The sequence below is a fragment of the Leptosomus discolor genome, chromosome 1 (genome assembly GCF_034619465.1).
Source record: "Leptosomus discolor isolate bLepDis1 chromosome 1, bLepDis1.hap2, whole genome shotgun sequence".
Taxonomy (NCBI): Eukaryota; Metazoa; Chordata; class Aves; order Leptosomiformes; family Leptosomidae; genus Leptosomus; species Leptosomus discolor.
Window position 1 is genome coordinate 77394473 of NC_141391.1, and position 19564 is coordinate 77414036.

The 19564-nt window shown below is 40.5% G+C and overlaps 1 protein-coding gene across 1 annotated transcript; it reads right to left on the reverse strand.

The window, feature by feature from the left end:
- Nucleotides 1–4586: 4586 nt before the first annotated feature.
- On the reverse strand, nucleotides 4587–19203 carry LOC104349680 (arylsulfatase D). Its single transcript, XM_086481995.1, has 12 exons — nucleotides 19081–19203; nucleotides 17402–17467; nucleotides 16812–16845; nucleotides 14604–14691; nucleotides 13206–13327; nucleotides 12119–12241; nucleotides 10200–10623; nucleotides 9128–9264; nucleotides 8779–8913; nucleotides 6177–6339; nucleotides 5415–5536; nucleotides 4587–4954 (listed from the first exon to the last, which is right to left on the reverse strand). Exons 1-12 carry the CDS (start codon nucleotides 19201–19203, stop codon nucleotides 4587–4589), a joined length of 1905 nt encoding a protein of 634 aa, XP_086338121.1.
- Between the last annotated feature and the right edge of the window lie 361 nt (nucleotides 19204–19564).

The following is a 19564-nucleotide window of genomic DNA, read 5'->3' on the forward strand; positions in this document are numbered from 1 at the left end:
ATGCTGTTATTCGGACCAGGAAAATAGTATAAAAAGAGTCAGAACTGGTGTCCATTGATGATTTTTCTAAGTAACATGTAGGTGCTTGTTTGGCTATGACTGAGAAAATATGGGGGGAAACCCCCAGCTTAACAGCTTGTGATGCTTCTGGTGCAAAGATTTTTCTTGAAAAAAATCGTATTTCTCAATAAATAAAAAAATAAATATATAAAAGAGCTTGATCTGTATTCATTACAGAATTTTCCATAGGGTTGATGATGCTTCCACTCTCTATTGGCAATATCCTGAAAGACAGGACTGAGAGATCATCCTCCCTGCCCACGGGCTGAGTTGGAGATTAATGGGGAAGCAGCAAGATCCCTCTGACCCAATGCATTGGCTGTTTGAAGCAAGACCTTACTGTGAATGCACGTGCTCAAAGCCTAACACCGTGCTTTAAAAAGCAGGCTGTATTAATGTGAAGCAAAGGACTCACTCCTAGGACCTCAAATCTTTTATACATATGGTAGCAGTGCCTCAGAATCACAGCCTGGGAGCAGCTCCCCCAAAGCCCCGATGAACGGTGGCCCCATAGAACAGAGCTGAGGTGATGATCAGGCCAGTGCACAAAGGCATTAACCCGCAAGAAGGACGAACTAGCAGTGGCTCTGGTCCTTACCTATAATGGGAACAGCTTTACAGTGCTTTAACAGTGAAGGCAGGGCTCTGCCTTCCCAGCAACTGGTAGGCAGCATTGCATTTAAAAGGGTAGGGGTACATGATTAAGCCAAAACTATTGCAATGAAAATGTTCTCAGCCTTCGGTGAGGATAATCACAGCCATTGTGAGCTGTAGTGGAGCAAAGGAACGAGACATCTTTGAACACCTAGGAAATCCTTTGATTTCCCGTGGGTATTGATAAGCTCTCCAAGCCAGTGCAACAGCTCTGCCGCCTTCCACTTACTCCCAATGGGTTCATGCAGCACAGCCAGCTGGTGACAGCAGGCACATTGGTATTTAGACACAGACTTTGTACAGCCCCTCAGGAAATTTTGAACCAGAGGGTTGCAGTGGTGGTATTAAAAGATATTTGGGTGTTAATACCACTGGCAGTAGCATGATTAAAATTAGTGCTTCCTGATTTACTGCAAACCATTTTAGGAATACCAACAAGAAGAAATATCAGACTTGTTTTTAAAAAACAAACAAACCCCAACAATTTAGATAGGCATATTCACATTTCTCTGTTAGGGGCTGATTCCTTCTGAAAGCAGAGCTCTTACTGACATCGCTAAGAGTATCATGAACCCAGCACTGGACCCTAGGGCTTGTCCAGTTCCCTTATCTGTTAAACGAAAAAAACCCAACTGAATCCATAAATCTTAACATCATCCTCTAGAAATCAGCAGAATTACTTATAGAAATCTGGGAAAACATCAGATAGTCATTCCCTCTGTAAGACAGTATGCCACAACGAACAATCAAGACTAATAAAAAAGGCCAACCCCTTTTAACAATGTGGAAAACAAACCCTCGTCTTAATTATTCTTCTTGCTCTGAAATCCCTCTTGCTCCTTGCTGTGCTGAGCAGTCCTGATCCTCTAAGACGTGTGTGGGAGGAAGCGGGCTGGAACTTGCTCCTTTTCCTCTTACTCTCCCTTCCCCCAGTCTCCAGCACAGAAACCGCCTGGGATCCCCGCCAGCAACCACCAGCAAACTGGAACAGCCATGCAGGTTTTACATGAATTCCAGGCGGAGTACAAAGTCCTTATTCTTGAAATACTGGCACAACATGGCTACTGCCTTTGCTAGATTCCCTATCCAGTTGATTCTGTGCAGATTTGTATAAAGCCTGTCACTGCTCTATTTCAGTGCCTCAAAAGAGATGCTATGAATAACACAGCACTCAGAGCCCCGGGGTTTTGTTTCTCCCATCCTATTTTTCCAGGCAGGATAACAGGACTAGCTTGTCCCCCCTGTTTTCTTCTGTCGTGTTGTCTTTTCTTCTTCATTGCATTTCCAGGAAAGGTAGACTTACCTATGTTGAAGATATTAATTGCACTTTCTTCCCACACCCCCAAGAACTGGAAGTTTAGTATTTCCCCCCACCCCTGCCCCTTCTTTCAGAACCTAACTCTGTTATAATACACTTTACCTTTCAAAAGGTCTTAAGCAGTTACTTGAAGGAGCTCTCATCTATTTGTCTCTTGACATTTCAGTCCTCGGAGTTACCTGAATACAGTGAATGCTAAATTTAGCACTGTGGTCTAGAATAGTAGTAGGAGTCAGTGAGGTGGAAAGATGAAGCAACTTAAACTATCAGATTTGTATAATATACAGCAGGGATAATCATGACTGGAAGCAGATTTTTTTATTTGTTGATCTTGCACTTATGACTAATTTGGTTATTTTTAGAAGATATACATTTTGAAATACTTTTACTCATACCTATTTGCCAATACTATTTATTTTGTATGATTACTTAACAGCATGTGACGCAAATATTTTTCTTGAAAAAATTCTATTTCTCAAAAATTACATCATGCCTTGGGAAAGATGGCTCTTTAAAAGTTGCCAATAATGTAAGTATTAATTTCCATTTGTCTTTCGTCCAAATTCTGACTAAACTTCTCTGTCAGCCTTTCTAGACTGTTTACATCTTCCTCACCACAGGATCACTACTGAATGTGTGCCCATGCCCCTGCTAGCATGCCTTAAAAAATGAAACAAACAAACAAAACACACACACACACACACACACACACACACGCCTTTACATTTTTTCCTGATAACAAAACCTTTATCTGGAAGCAGAGGAGGCATTCTGCCAGCACAGACCTTGCATCCTGTTCCTCACCACTACATTAGTGACTCAATACAGAGGTAACAGCTGTGGTTACTTCTTATTTTTCTTTAGAAAAAGAGCTTTGTCACAACAAAGCAGAAAGGAGATGATTTTTATCTCTGCATTTTGAGCCCTGCAGTATTTCCTGCTCTTATGCTAACTGGTTTTTCCCTGTGCCTGAGCACAGGAAGCTGCTGTTTACTTACTGCTGCATACAGACAAATTCTCTGCCAGCAAAACCTCAGTTTTTGAGTCAGTGTGCTTTATACTGCCGCTTTCTACCTGGCTTTTTACACATGTCTGAGTACCAAAAGCAAACACTGTCATTCATATAGTCCCTTCTACCTCTGACAAGTTTTCAGAGTGAACTTACAATAGTGAAGAACATAAATATTGAAATGACGCAAACAGAAATTTGTAAAGTTGTTTCTATGTCACACTTATGAAAAAAGGCTGAGAGATAAAAAGAAAATCATGAATCAACTAAACTGGCCGAGCAAGTAAAATGCTTGCAGGAGTATTGCTTGGGGCGGGGCGGGGAGAGACAAGAGCAACAACAAAAACCAAACTAGAATAATCTCTTTCCATTTACTCACTTCGACCCCCAAGTTCTTTAGAGTTCTAGCAGCATTCTTATAATAACCTCTGACTTTATCCACTCCTGCAAAAAACTCAGTCTTTAATACAATTCAAAGCCCTAAAATCTCTGCTAGTTCACTGCAAACTTCAGTGCAAAGTCTCTCAGTCTCTTTAGAAAGTCTGGCTTGGGTCACAGCACTGCAGGACTTTTGGGTTTTTTTGTCTGTTTGGATTTTTTAGGGGAGGACTGTTGCTTGCTTTTTTTTTTTTTTTTTAACTAGTATTGGCAAATCCTCTTTTACAAGTTGTAGTTTGTAAATCTATATATATTGCTACCAGATATTTTTAAGCTTTAATTCCAATATGACTCTCAAATAAACCTTGTTTTTCTGGAACTGAAACTTGGAACTAACAGAGCAAGCTATTAATCCAAAACATTTTTTATTGGCATCTTATATTCAATAAAACTGCTGTTTGCCAAATTAGTATGCACAAGGACCTCTTTCTGAAGAGCAAAATGGATCTCTTTTGTAACTGTTGCAGAGTTACACTGGATATATATTGTACTGTGTACTGTTTGTGATATGTGTTATTGTTACCCAGCTAAAGCTTCAGATTGTTCAAAAAGCTATTCACAATTTGAAGATGATCCCTCACTAAATCAGGTTCACTCTGTCTCAGGTGTTGCTCAGCATCTCAACAAGATTACTGCAGAGATAATAGAGAAGTACAGGAAGCAGAAATGACACAAACTACTGTGTGTGGATAGAGTATGACCATGATTTGTGGACTATAAGGGCACAACAGCAAACATCTGGAGCTCTGCATAAGCGGTATTTCTTAATGCTGCCTGCTCAGCACCATACACTATGCTCTTTGCAGAGTTCTCCAGTTGTCTTCCTTGAGCAGACATAAATTGGGCAGAGTTTAGGCATATACCTCTACAGCCATCTCTTACACAAAAATCTGCAAAAATCAGTCTCCATTCAAGACCTTTACCACACCAGACAGGATTTCCTTAGACCTTTGGCTACTGGTGAAGAATGAAAAAGTCTCCGATCAACATTGGTTTTCTTTATTTTCACTCACTTTGCTTCTCAGAGAGAAAAAGGACACAGTTATTTTCTGAAAGCTTTGTCAGCAGAGGACTCAGTGCCACAGGACATCTTAGTAGACATCCATCTCACAAACTCTGTGTGCTGTCACCTTCCTTATCACACCAACAGAATGGGAACGTCCCACAGCACGGCTGCAGCCACGGCTTCCACACCACGTTGTACACGGAGAGCTGCTCTGGGACTGGAGTCAGTGTCCTGCGGTGCTCTTCTGTGGCTCTTCTAATTTCCCTTATCACAGTGTGAAAGAGGGGCTCGGTGTCAGCTGACAGAGGTTTGGCCTCAGAAGGGTCTCGTGAAAGATCAAACAGCAATGGAGGGTCATGATGTGTCACACCTTCCCCAAAACACGGGCAGATTCCTTTTCCATAACAAGCCCCAGCCCCAGGTGGATGAAAGACAGGGGTCACATAGTGAGCCTTCCAGATGGCTCCACCTGGCAGGAGAGAAATTTCATGGCACAAATACAAGACAATAGAGGAAAACAGAAAGTGCCTTCAAGCAATAGGAGCAGAGCTATTTACTAGAGAGACCTCTTCTTACACACCCTGTCATCCCTATCACCACAAATCAGATTCTCTGTGTAGAGTACTGACTTTGGAGATGGAAAACCCTAGAAACGTGAAGAAAACCACATTAAATTTCCAGTGTAGTGGTAGGCAGCCTGTATTACCACCTCAATTCCTATAGGTTTGCTACATACAAATATTTCTTTCCCGTAAGACATGTCCAGCTAGCCAGAGTCACTGCTATGTCATGCACAACAATTTCAAGAATCTCAGAGATCAGTCCTGATAAACACTCACCATGCAATAAATTTGTCAGTTAGCAAGATGGCTATCGAGAGGAGAAAACTTGTAGTTTGCAGTTACCAGAGAACAAAGATTTATACTTACTGTCCTTTTGGTGCCACCGCACTGCATGCAAGTAGGACCCACAATAGTGAAAAAGGAACTCGTGCTCTGACTTTTGAGCTCTTCCTTGTAGTAAAGGCACCAAGTTTCGTCCATCAATCACCCTAAGGTAATGTGGAGAAGCATATTCAGGCAGGGGCAAACCTCATGGTGAACTGCATACTTACCACTGCCTTTGCATTGGCTGCTTGAGACAGCATACCGAATCATTTGGTCACAGATTTAGTGCAGCCAGCAAACTGTCAAGCCAATATTTAAATCCCTAGACAATTTTATTTATTTATTTTTTAATAGCTGGGTCAACTCATTGCATTTAGAGGTTGGTCTAGTGGAGAAAAGTAATTTATTCAGGAAATCAATACTGATCTCATAATTGTTTACATTTAGCAGTTTTCAAAGCAGCTTAAAGAAACCTCTTGAGAAAGGATGAGTTTAATGACTTCAGGAGGTGTTTGTAAGAGTCCATAAGTCAAGACAGTGCCAAAACCATCTCAGATACAAATTCTTTCCTGAATGAGGCTGAAGCTGGTTTTGAAAACTAACATCTGGTCTTCAGCAGGAACAACGGCTCTGGCCACATGCACACCTATGGGCCTGTCTGGGAGAGTTTGTTCACTAGTTTAAAATCTCAGACTAGGCTTGAGGCTAAGGAATATTTGTGGGATCTCCAAGGATGATAAGAAACAATAAAGTTTTAGTAGTCAGCTCTCTTATCAATCTCCTCTGTGGAAAACATCTCCATACCTGTCCTGTGGCAATATTCCTCCAGCCAGATGAACAACTGTGGGATAAATATCCATAAGACTTGTAGGTTCATCAATAACTGTGCCTGCAGGTAATACTCCTGGCCACCTAAATACTCCTGGCACACGGATCCCTCCTTCCCAGCCTCCCATGCCTTTTCCACCTGCAATGAAATAAACCCACATATAGCTGTTCTGAGGCAAACGCAAACCTCTTCATCAGCTTGTTACATTTGAATGTACACAAGAAGATGCAGTGATACACTGCTTATCCAACAGATTCAACTCTTCGTTTGCATTAGACTTCACATACTTCAGAAGGTCTCAAAATGAGACCTATAAGTTATTGAAATCTAGGAAGATGGTGGGGGGGCAATCTCTATTTTAACTTTGACCACAGGTGAGAGTAGGAATAGTAAATCTACCTTTGAAAAGTCTATTTTCAGCAACACTAAAACAGCTTCCACCTTATGTTATTTTCCATTTCATGGGCTGCCTGCATTCACCTGTGTTACTGAAGGGCTTCCCAGCAAAAGAGGAGGAATTGGAAATTGGAAGAACTAACAAGACTGAAGAAATACTTGATATTATCTTCAAACCTATACAAGACTCACTAATTAGTGTCCTAATTTAATAAGCAGCTGCAAAAAAAACAACACAAACCCACAACCCCCTTCTCTTTCTAGCCATGGATTCCCTTCAAAATACGTGTCCTTAACACTTATATTTCCATATGCCTTATTGCTCTGGTTTTGGTAGAGTTAATTTTCTTCACAGTAGCTGGCATGGGGCTATGTTTTGGATTTGTAGTGAGAACAGTGTTGATAACACAGGGATGTTTCAGTTGTTGCTGAGCAGGGCTTGCACAGTGTTAGGGCCTTTTCTGCTTCTCACCCCACCCCACCAGTGAGCAGGCTGGGACTGCACAAGGAATTGGGACGGGACACAGCTGGGACAGCTGACCCCAACTGACCAGAGGGATGTCCCACACTGTATGACATCATGCTCAGCGTATAATGCTGGGGGAGAAGGCAGGGGGGACATTTGGAGTGATGGCATTTGTTGTCCCAAGTCACCATTACATGCATGATGGAGCCCTGCTGTCCTGGAGATGATTGAACTGCCTGCTGATGGGGAGTGGTGAATGAATTCCTGGTTTTGCTTTACCCATTAAACTGTCTTTATCTCAACCCACAAGTTTTCCCAGTTTTACCCTTCTGATTCTCTCCTTCATCCTACCCAGGGGGAGTGAGTGGGTGGCTGTGTGGGGCTTAGTTGCTGGCTGGGGTTAAACCACGACACTTATGCATCTTTTCCTTTTTTGAAATTGAGGTCTGGACCCAAATTTCCCAATGCTTTAATGCAACATGTCCTAATTCAGAAGCAAAAAATCTGAACCTATGAAATCATATCATGCATGCTTTACTTCAAACAGCAGGAAAATACATTCTCTCAACTTGCTACTAACAGCAATGAACCTGATAAAGGACCCTGATGCTGAGTGTAGGGAGACAATATTTATCTAGCACCCAAAACAGCAACCTGTTTTAATTCATACATTCAATATGGAAAAAATATTGTCTTTGTTATAGCCTATCAGCTTATGAATCAGTCTTATTGTCCATAAAGAGAAGCACTTTCTCAAGCGAGAACAGGGAGTGAAATGGAGGATGAACAGACTAACTGAAAGCCCTTCCCTTTCATAAGGGCCAGCATCCTCCATTGCTCAGCAGCAGAGCATCCACCTCATGGGAGCCAAAATTACATGTCTTTGACCTCTGCTGTGCCCTGTGGAGCAGCTCAAGAAGGTTTTGAAACAGAAGAAATCTGTTTTAGGAAAATAAAAACATCAAAAGTTTGAGCAAGAGTTGTATGGTTCATTGGTGATAACAGAGCCTAAGCCCTGACACCTCCCCAAACACATACTGTCACATGTTCATGACAGGTTGCAGGATGAGGTGGTCTGATGACACAGGGCTGTTTGGGTAGGTGGGAGAAAACGCAAGGAATGCATGTTCTTTTGGCTTGAAAAAGGTCACTGCAGTGCTCGGCAGGTTGAAGAATGATTCACAGCAGAAAGGGATGAGCAGGAGGTAAAGAGTGAGATCCTCTTAGACCACCAAGGCCATTTGGATTTTATGCCAATCTCTGATTTTAGGTGGAGTATAAATGCATATAGGGAATAAATTTTTGCTGCAAGTCATAGTGCAGTATGCCCTTACTCTGTTCTGTATGGATTATCTGGAACATAATGAGAAAAAGAAACAAACAAATCAGGAAACAGCCCAGGAGGTGGAATGGGCAGGGACGAGGCAATGAGAGGGAGTTCGATGTAGGGAACTATCACATTTTTTTCCAGCACCTCTTACTTGAGAACACCAAATAATTTACAGGCATCAGGCTAGACAGTATCTTTGTCAAGGAGACATGCAATAACGCTTGCACTTTACTGAAAGAAAAGGTGACCAAGATTAAAGCACCTCTCTATGTCACTTTATTTCATACTAAAAATGGAACTTATTCCAGCCTTGATAGCTTCAGCCAGGCAAATTCATTATGTTTTGGTTTCTAACCTTCATGTGAAGTCATAGCGTTTTTCCTACCTTTATAAATACCATTCCAGCCACCTAGCTGGTCAGATCCATCCTGAGCCTCCAAGTGTCCTCCATGATCAGAGGCAAAGTATGTGAATGTATGATTTTTCAAACCTTCTTTGTCAAGCGAATCCATAATTTTGCCTTAAAATTAATAAGACAGACAGCAAGGTTCCTATTAACCAATTAGAAAGATTGAAACCGCTCTTACAATGTTTCAATAATAATCTTTTGCAATACTCTATAAGAATTTTTTAATAGCTTAGATTTCTGTAGGTATTTTGGCCTTACTAGTTATCCTGCTTTGAAATACACAGGTTTATGTGTCTGAAACAAATCCTTCATGAAAAATACTTACCCACCATCCAGTCCATTTCTTCTACATTGTCTCCATATAAACCATGACGGCTCTTTCCAATAAATTTTGCCGTGGTAAAGAGGGGGGTGTGAACATGTAAAAAGGAAACTACGAGGAGGAATGGTCTGTGCCTGTTTCTTTAAAAAAAAAAAAAAAAGAAAACCAAAGCAAATTTTTTTTTGCTCTGTGTTTGGAATATTTTGAAAGGTCTCTTGTTCATCTGTGCACAGACACACCCATTGGGTCTAGACTGTACCCACATCTAGTGCATCCCCATTGATCACAGTTGACATTTTTTCTTGCATGAAATGTGATCAAGAAAGATCCTTTTCAGCCAGATTATTTTCAAATTTCAATGTGTAAACAGGTATAGCATTTGCATAGTGCTAAAATTATGAAATTAGATGTCTAACTTTAAAGCCTTTTCAATTAAATGCAACTGGACACCATCTCATATTTACTTTAATATTCATGAGGCTTTTCTAAAATGGCCACTTACAATTTTCACTATATATGTTTTCATAAACTTTAAGAAAAGAATAGTTACTTTTGCTGTTTTGCAGAAAGACACTTGATGCACAGAAATATTACAGAAGGCTGGGCAGGCAGAACTTGAACCTAGAAAATGAACTATCTTATTTGGCTCCCTTCTCAATCCATAAACACAGATTTAAAGTATTCTGAGATTTTAACATGAAATAATTTTGTGCATCAGATACATTTTATCCAGTTTTTTTTTGTCAGGTTTATGAAAAAGAGCACAAATGCGGCTTGTAGAGTGAAATGTAAAAAAATATCTGGTTAATCTTGGAGCAAATATAGTAATTACAGATACAGGGAGTAGTGAGATGGTCATGTGTTATTTGCTGAAAATCAACCTGATTTACGGTAGCTTCCAATGTGAGATAGTTGCAATTAAAATTTAAGTGCATTAGGCTTCTAAATAGAGAACTTGGATACGAGTTTCAAAGCAGTTCTCATGATACAGTTACAGTTACTGGAGAAAAATACTCTATTCCAAGTGCCCAGAACACCCTGGCCCCTTTAAAGAAAGCTACAGACAATCATTTACCTTTTGATAAATGACACTGCCTCCTTCAGCATGAGAGCAGCAGTCCTCTCTAATCTCATCGGCTGCTCAGTGACATCGTGGTTCCTCATCAGGATGCAGTTCCAATACTGCACAAAGCCGTAACTGGAGTACCACGAAATGAAGAAAAGGCTGCCCACCAAAGTAAAACAGGCAATTATCTTCCAGCGGATGGAAATCAAGCCAGTCAGTTTTCCAGCAGCGAGAGTGAGCACAGCAAGGGTAATTATCTGACTGTAAAGCCATAGTTTAGCTTGAAGGGCTACATCCAGCTCTGGAGGTTTGTTTTCTTGACAGTTGTTTAGAAGTGTAAAAGGCATACCATAAAAGTAGTCAAACCCATGACTGAGAGGATGGTGACAGTGATCATTGAAGGATTCACAGTTTACACCTTGATGCCACTTTCCTGAAGGTTTTAAAGCATTAAAGAAATTAGCACATTAAGGTGGACAACTCAAAATGAGCCCAAGGTAGCATCATGACTGTTTGTTTGGGAATTATGGGAGTCGCTCTGTTCTTCAACAGAGTATCGACGCATTCTCCTCATGCACAAGGATGCTGGGTGAAACCAGTGCCTGATCAGGTGAGCGTCATGCATACCATAATGGGCAATCCCCAAATGGTCATGGGATAAACAGAGAAATTTGCAAGATGCTCAGCTACTGGGGTGATAAGGGTCATATAAGGATGGGATTTCATTACCTTTCAGTGAGGATCAAGGAATTAAGGTACTCTTAACTTGCTGACTGCTTCAATACATTCCCTTCCAAACTCTCAATTCTCAGCTTCATTTTGTCATACAGAAGATAACTGGAAGATCCAGTAAAATTTTATCCAGTGTTAAGAAACACCTTGAACACCATACTCAGGAAGATAATTTCTCAAGTGTGTCCCTATTCCATATGAAAAGGAGAAAAGGCTGTAAACTAACCTTTCTCTCTATCCCTTCCCAAAATGGAGCAAGTAGACAGAAGCTGTTGTCTGCTTCGAAAATGTGCTGGACCAAAGGACCCTGAGGTTTGCTGGGTTATGTGATTGCCAAGTAATTACAGACTCAGCCAGGAAAACTACAATTTGTTAGCTCATGATTCAATGCAGCCACATCTATTTCCAGCACTTGGAGATGACAATGCATTTGGCATGGCGGGCCCCAAACCCCCTGGCTGTGAGGGACACAGTGCTGACCCTACCTACTCATTTATTTGAAGGGATCAATTGTGGTGTGCCCGTCACTTGGCGGTAATAAAAGCAAATGGAAGGGAAAAGAGAGATTTTGCCCTTTGATTTTAGACATATTTGGCAAAAGAATGATGAATCTTGAAAGTGTTGAGGTCTGATCGAGGTCACAGACAGGAGGGTGCTCTGAAGCAGTGTTTCCTTGACACCTTTGCATTTTGGCTGCATTTGAGGAAGCAGACACTGTATCATGCCTCTTTGTGACTTAACAGCTTCATCTGTGAGACTCTTGTGCTTCATTATCTCCTCTGTGAGTACAAACTTTGTTCCTTTCTTTCCCTATCTTCTTTTGTATCTCTGTCTCTTGCCTCCTAAAGGCAGATAAAATACTTAAAGACATTGCTTCGTTTGGAACAATCTCTACATTAATAAAACTCTCACAATGGACCAACCTTTAAAAAAATCTTAGGCCAAGTAAAATAAATGCTCACCCATTGTAATCATGAGACAGTTTTTAATTCTTCCTGTTTCAGGTACCCAGTACAGGCATTACTATTGTCTTTAGATGACAGTAGTTTTAGTCTTCCTGCAAATAAGAAGGTTTTTCCCCCTTCAACCTTTTGGAGAGTATTCGTATCTGTAACTAATGGACCATTTCAGGCAAGTACAATCCCCTCGTATAACTAGTTCATTCTTCAGGGTCATGCTAAAACATTTTCTCTTACCTATCAGTCCAGTGGTATAGCCTTGTTGCTGCAGCAGCCTGGCAAACGTTGTTTCATTAGCAGGGAGCCCTCCTGACCCGGCGTTCCACTGCAGTGCCCGGTACCTATTGCTGGATGCCATCCCTGACAGAAACAGCTCTGGTCATTCCTGTGGGCCTTTCGCTGTCTGCCGGTAGAGGCTGGGCTGCTCCTGCCAACCTCCATGTCAGGAGCTAAACCTGAAGCCAGCAGAGAACCTCACAAGATGTAAGGCCAAGTGTATCTTGTAGGCAGTCACATCACATTATCAATAGTGTGTCTTAAGTACTTCAGGTAGTCAAGAGTTATATTAAAAAACCAACTGCTTGGCACCAGTTTTACCATCAAACTGAGAATGAGTTAATGGGGACAGTATACAGTAGGTTTTATTTTCTGCCTTTCTGAGGAGCTGTGATAACTTAGTCTCTCTGCTCTTCATCTAAAATAATATATAATTGTTGCATTTCTCTACTTTGAGGGATGCTGTATCATGTTAGGTGAGAGATAGTTCACCCAACATACACACTAACTTTGCACTTAGCTCTCAAAGTAGGCATTTAATTTTCCTATATAAAGCCTGCGAGAGATGGTTATCTATATAGTCCCCCAAAAGGCACCCTAGGTAGGTGGGGAATGGAACCAACACTCCATTTTCACCAGAGTTTTGTGACTTTCTGCTCTATGTTGGTAATGACCTTGCCCATTTCTCTTGGGATCCCTGTTTCAACCCCTTATCACTAACCATCACCATCAAGAGGAATTCCAGAAGTTTGCCCTAGGCTGCATTGCTCTAAGAAAGCAATAGCTATCACTGCTGTTGGCATTTCTCCATATCTATCCATTTTCACCACACAGGTCTCCCAGATCCTATAGAGTCAGACTAAAGCTCTGTCAGGTGCTGAGGCAGTAGTTCCCGTTCAGAAGTTACTTATAGAAAGTCTGAGCCTCTAGCAGTGTATTTTCTATCTCAGGTTGAGGAAATAGATGAATTCTCCTGTTCCAGTATTTATTGGCTGTCATAGTACCTCAGCACCATGCACAGAAATTTGTAATTCAAAATGGGCCCTACCTGATCTAATGGGGTATCTGCCAGTGAGGAAAGCTGCTCTGCTCGGAGTGCAAAGCGGAGCTGCAGCGATGTGCTGAGTAAGTTTCACTCCTTCTCTTGCCAGGCGGTCAATGTTCGGGGTCCTAAAAAACATTTTCAAGTTTAATAGAAGCAAGGTAATCTGAAACTTATTTTAACAAGTTGCCAAGAAGAAATAGAGCTTTCAAACAGTTCCAAGGGGAAAAAAAAAAAAAAAAAAAAAAAAATCTTCTTTGCGTGCTCCAGGACTGATATTGTTACAAGTTTGATATAGCAGGTGAAGTGGGCTGTAGCTGCTGGAGAATTCATTCTCCAGACACAGCCATAGAGTGCACTTGGCAACACCAAAAAGAAACCCAGGCGTTGTTGGTACTGTGTAGTTTGAAAATAAAACTGAAATGAAAAGAATTATCTGAGAAAGGCTGATACTTTTCAATTCCAATACTTCCAACAGATCACTTTTGCTGGGCTATTTAGACCCTGAATTTCAAATTTCATTGAGCCAGAAAATCTCACAGGGTGTCTGAAGCCCTTGGAACCAAGACTTTCTTTTCCATGTTTTTAACATGTGCTACTTATTTCATAATATAGTGATATCTTCACATAGTTACATTTGCATGGGAGCCTAGCTCTCCCAGAATAATGGACTAGAACCACATGAAGAGTGAAAGAGACCTCCCCGCATCTTCATACCAGCAGAGGACAACAACAACATTGCTCTACAAGCACTTTCCCATTTCTCTGTACAACCCCACCAACATCACGTGCGGAAGATGTACCCAGAGAATGCCAACAAAATCTCTGTGCTTCACTTCGGCTTGGAGAACATGAGCCGAGGCTTGTAAGTCGTGGTCCCGATGTTTGTTCAGTTCTGCTTTGCCTTTTTTGTTTTGAAGGAATATAATCACTAGTTTTGAAGGCACATAATCACATAATAAATTATGTGGGTCAGTCCACGTAAGTCTGGATCAGAGTGTTTTGGAGGAGACAGCAAGCAAGTGGATGAGAGAGTCTGGAAAAGGACTGAATGGACAGAGTAAGGCTTAACTATGCATGAAAAGGAATGAAGAAATTAATGCATGAGAAGGAGAGAAGACAGTAACTTTAACACTAAAACAAGTGGCTGGAGAGTTAGCACATGGAGGAGGGAGTGGGAGGAATTCCCAGAAAGAACTTAAAAATCAAAACAAAAATACAGTTTTGTGGGGTTTTTTTTCTTCTCTCACTGCACACCATTTACTTAGGCCCCAATCCTATGTGCATGTATACAAGTACTTAAATACACAGTTACTAGAGCCTTGGATTAAGAGATGAAGAACATATTTTATAATGGATAGGCATTCTATAGTGTTAAAAACATTGTACTGAGAGATCTTTTACCTTATGGTATTGTTCCCATAACAACCTATATCTCCAATGCCAAGATCGTCAGCCAGAAACAGAAGTATATTTGGTTTAGAGTCCGTAGCTGCACTCAAGCCAAACATGTTCCAGAATAAACACGAAGTCAGTGCCAACAGGAGGTACCTCCTGAAACACAACAGAATGACTTTTTATATACATGACTCGTAAGGGTCGGAGAGCAATGGGAGCCCTCTGGCAGCAGATCTGAAGCATGAAACATAAAATAGTGGGAAACTTTATTTACCAGTCCCACTTTTAGTGGGAAGAAGCAGGGCAGAGTTTTACTGGTTCCATTTCTTCTGTCTCTACCACGTACATCACTCTAGTCAGAGGTTGCAATAGCCTTTCTACAGCCCAAGAAACAAGGTCATAAACGAAGGCTGCTGCCGTCTTAGTCATTTGGCCCAGGAATTTTCATCTTGAATCAGCTACATAGATTTCAAAATGTATCAAAAACTCCAGAGAGCTGAGAAAAATCCATCTTTCTAAGTTTTCATGAATTCTATGAAAATTCAGGTTATGTTCCAAAGTCGCTCTGGCATTTTCTGAATATCTTATCTCCAGTGAGTAAGGCAGTTTTAATTATATTTGGGAGGAAAATGGAAATGGAAAAAACCCCAACACCCCCCCCCCCCGCCCTTCACCAATTCAAGAACACTTGAACTGGAAGCCATCTCCTCTACCACCATTCTAAGATGCCAACTAGGCCCCATACCATTGTCAACTATACTAAATATTTGAAGAAAACAGAATTTTAATTTTTACACTTACATACAGGACTTTTTATATAAACAAGCCTAGAATATTTGAAGCTGCATGCTCCTCCAAGTAAGTATTACTGATCAATAGTCTTAAGACCTCATCCTGGATTCATTTTTCACTTGGACAAAGTTATGATTGCAATATGTACTAATTTTGCTGGACATGGGGCAGCAGCAACTCTATAACAGATTGAGAAGGTTCCTGCAAATCATTCTAAGATTCGCAGTTTCAGTGTGAAGATCTTGTATACAAAACCACGTCATTTTAGAATGAACAGGTAACCAGCAACTTTAACAGGCAAACACAACAAGCAAGACTTTCTGTAAACACGACTGCGAACTCTCAGTTGTAAATAAGTAACCGGTGGCTATGGGGACTTAATCATCCAAGAGCAAAGTCCTAGCTGGGTAATTTTGTACAGTCTACTACTAAGTTACAACAGCAATTTACAGAGTTGTGGTGAAACTTTACTTTAGAAGCAGTGTGGGCAATTCCCGTCACTATACTTGGATTACTCATTTTGAAGAAAGGAGAATTTTCTATTTGACAATGTTGTATCTCCGAAGAGTTGCAGGGCATTATATTGGTATAATGAATCCTTTCAGAGCACTCATGCATTCAGTTAAAGCTGCAGGGGGAAGGTCTCCAAATGACCCTGGAAATAAGCAGCCCCCAAGAGGCTATTTCAGTCACTCGGGTATTCTTCTTTCCAAGCTGGGGACAGAACTACTGCTCTCCACCTCTGCCTGCTACATTAAAAAAAAAGGAAAAGAAATAAAAAGGCAAATGATGAAATCTGCCTTTACTGATGTCTGCAGCCCCATTCTAGCACTTTGTTTTCTCATGGTGGATATTTACTGATCCCTGTGGTAATTCTGCTTGTGGATTAAGGTAAGGTCAAGGACAAATTCCATCTCCGGAAACCTACTGCTTATAGTTCCAAGTCTGTATCTTAAGTTGTTGTGTGGCATTATTGTACATTATAAAACAAACAAACAAACATGCTTAGAGCTCAGTGATCATGTCAGCAACACATGGAGGAAAAGTGCAAGAATCTCTAGTTACTTAGCTCCGATAAATCTCAAAAGCAATAGGGTTGAAAGAAAGTAGAACATAAAACATGCATATAGGTACATACATGTATCTATAAAAAACTTTTCAGAATTACCTAGAAAGCTGTTTCTGGAAATGGTAATGTTAAAGGCTTAGCCAAAGACTTCCACCTGAGAGACAGATCTCATTGTTTAAAAACATGAAGACATTAAGTATGTAGTCAAGATGGTCCTAAAAATCATTTGGCAGCTACTATCATTAAGTGATTTTACAACATCTGCTTAATAAATCAGGTAAGTGCAAAACATTAGGAAAATACAAGCCATTACTTATGTAACTTATTTACAAAACTTAATATGGATTTACAACACAGTTGAGCTCCCAAGGGTTTATTGACAACGATCTTGAGGACAAGTTAGAAACCATTGGCACAGGCAAACAGATGTTGAAAAAAAACCTGCTGAACTACAAAATCTGGTGCCTGTACTTGCCTTAGAATTATTTTCTACAACGATACTCCTGTGCTTAAGTGCATTCCTAGAGAATCACAGCATTGTTACATTAGAGCATTCTTTTGTTCAAGAAATATGCCCCTCCTACAAGTTTTCACAGGGAAGTTATATCTGTGTTAGAGCCTGGGACCTTAGGCTACTTCTTTAAGGGCTTGTACAAAGGGAGACACAACTTTAGAACAGTGTGGGGTTCACAATCAGGGAGACTTTTTTTTTTTTAATAAAAAGAGGGGAGAGAACAATGATGAAATGATTTTTAATGGAGAATTTCCTACATGGGGGTAAGGAAGCAAACAACAAAGACTTAAAGCAAACAAAGCATCAGGAAGTGTTTCATTTCAACCAAGGGTTGCTTGGGAAAAAAAGGTGGGTCAATTCAAAGAACATGCTTTTAATTCTGCCAAGTAGAAACAAATGCATACAGGGAGGAACCAGAAATCTGTTCACCTGAATAGAATGGCAGCAGTGGTTGTGCAAGGTAGCAGTGCAATCATCTCCTCGTAGGCAGTGATCCTGAAAATAAGCAACATAAATATAGTAAGCAACAAATTAAGCACAGTCACCAGTGTGATGCTGGAGGAAAAAAAGAACTCAATCCTTCTATCTCTTTACAAAAGAGAGACTAATGAGATGATTTTACCTCAACGGCACAAGTACTGATGGTATCAAACTGTACTGACCAAAACTGGACTATTTTCAAAGTGAAGTTTAAGAACTGGAGAGGGTACAGAGAACCACATATAAACAATTCAAGAGTAGTAAAGGTGTTTTATTTTGAGAAAACAAGAGCTCAATCAAGAAGACAGTAAAAGGCTAATTAGTGCATAAGTTCATGGGGAGAAGACACAAGTCTTCGAAAGCTCAATTTTGCTGAGACAGAGCCAGTGTTTAGAAGGTGAAGTCAGACAAATAGAACATGCGTTTTCTGCAAACAAGGTGATTTATTATTCAATCATGTTTCCAAGCAGAGTGCAGTATAATCATGACTGTGTATCTTAAGTGGAAGAAAGAAAAGCATTGTAAAGAAACACAAGTTATGGGACTCCCTGTAACAGGCAGTCAGCAGGCAGAAATTTAACACTTCACAGTAAAAATGATCACAGAAAATTTGATACAAACTCCATAGTATCTTCCCCAGCAGCAACTTCATGACACATCTTTTCTAAGCTACCTAAATGAGCTCAATTAAAGCTAATTTTAAGACTCTTACCTAAAGAGTTCAAATAACCTGAAGAAAATTGCCCTCGAAGAAGCTACTTCTTATCAAAACATTCCTTTTTAATTTCCAGGTTGCGCTTAGTCCCCACACTAATAAGCCTGCCCATTATATAAGTTCTGGTTCATATAATGCCGAAGTAATCTTAAAATACTAATTCTATACATTGATTAGTCTTTGCACAGACAAATGGAACTGAATCTCTGTGATGATACTAAATTATTCTCAACAGAAGTCTCCCTAGACAAAGAATCACTGGAGGCAACTGTGGATTTCCCAAAGTCTAGTAGAGCTGCTTATTTTCAAGCTGATAGCAAGTACAGTCTTGCAATCTGTCACTGCTGTTGCTGCTTAATTTCAACCGAAGTGTTCTCAAACATCATTAGTAACTAAAAATACGATTACTTCATTTACAACCAGAAGTATACAGCACGAGTTTTTCAACCTAGTACCGCCACATTAAAAAAAAAAAAAAAAAAAAAAAAAAAATCACAGGACTCTGTAATAACTTACTCTAAACATTTCTGCAAAATGAGGCCAAATCCTGAAGAGCTGTGAACAGCAGGAACTGGCCAGCACAACTTTGTGTGGACATATTCTCCTTAGTTAAACCATTTTAATTGTCTGTAAACCTTAACAAAAAACTGTCTTCTGCAGATGATACTACACACGACTGACTTACCACTTCTTTCTCCAAATTTGTCAGCCATTAATGAAGACTGAATGGACTTGCAATACAATTCATTCAACCTGCCAGGAATGCCACAAAGCCTGCAGCTGCCTCAACAGTCCCTTGAAGAGACCCGGCAATAGAAGCTTTTGCACTATATAGTAAGTGGCTGAATTAGATGGACCTAACAAAAATGGATTTGTAACAACTCCAAGTAGCATTATATAGGTTTTTCCAGACAGCTTCCTTGTGCAGACCCCAGGTTTTCAGCTTTGCTTTACGGAAAGCAAGCTGCAAGCCTGAAAGTGCTAGAAAATTAGTCCCCTCTTCGCCAACTGCAGCTGGCTCCAGGCAGTTCCCCATCCTCCAAATACTTTACTTGTTGAATATATCCCCAGATTAGGGTTTATCCTTCTTGGAGTCTGACAGAGAAGAAAAAAAGACAAACCTTCACTTTGGAAATATCTGCCCATGGCCAAAATATTTGTTGAAGCCATGCATGTTTCATGTTTCACCCTCATGCCCAGCAACACCACCACTCGCTGTAGGAATCCACCAGAGCTGAAAGGAAGTTTTCATTCTTAAAAATGTTAAGAGATACAGCCCCAACAGGAGCATTTGGAATAAGCTCTTGTCAGTTGAGCTAAAAGTCAGCTCAGTACAGACACAGCAAAAGAATTTGCCTTCTTGTTTTCTTCATCTAAGTTCAGATACTGAAGGAAAT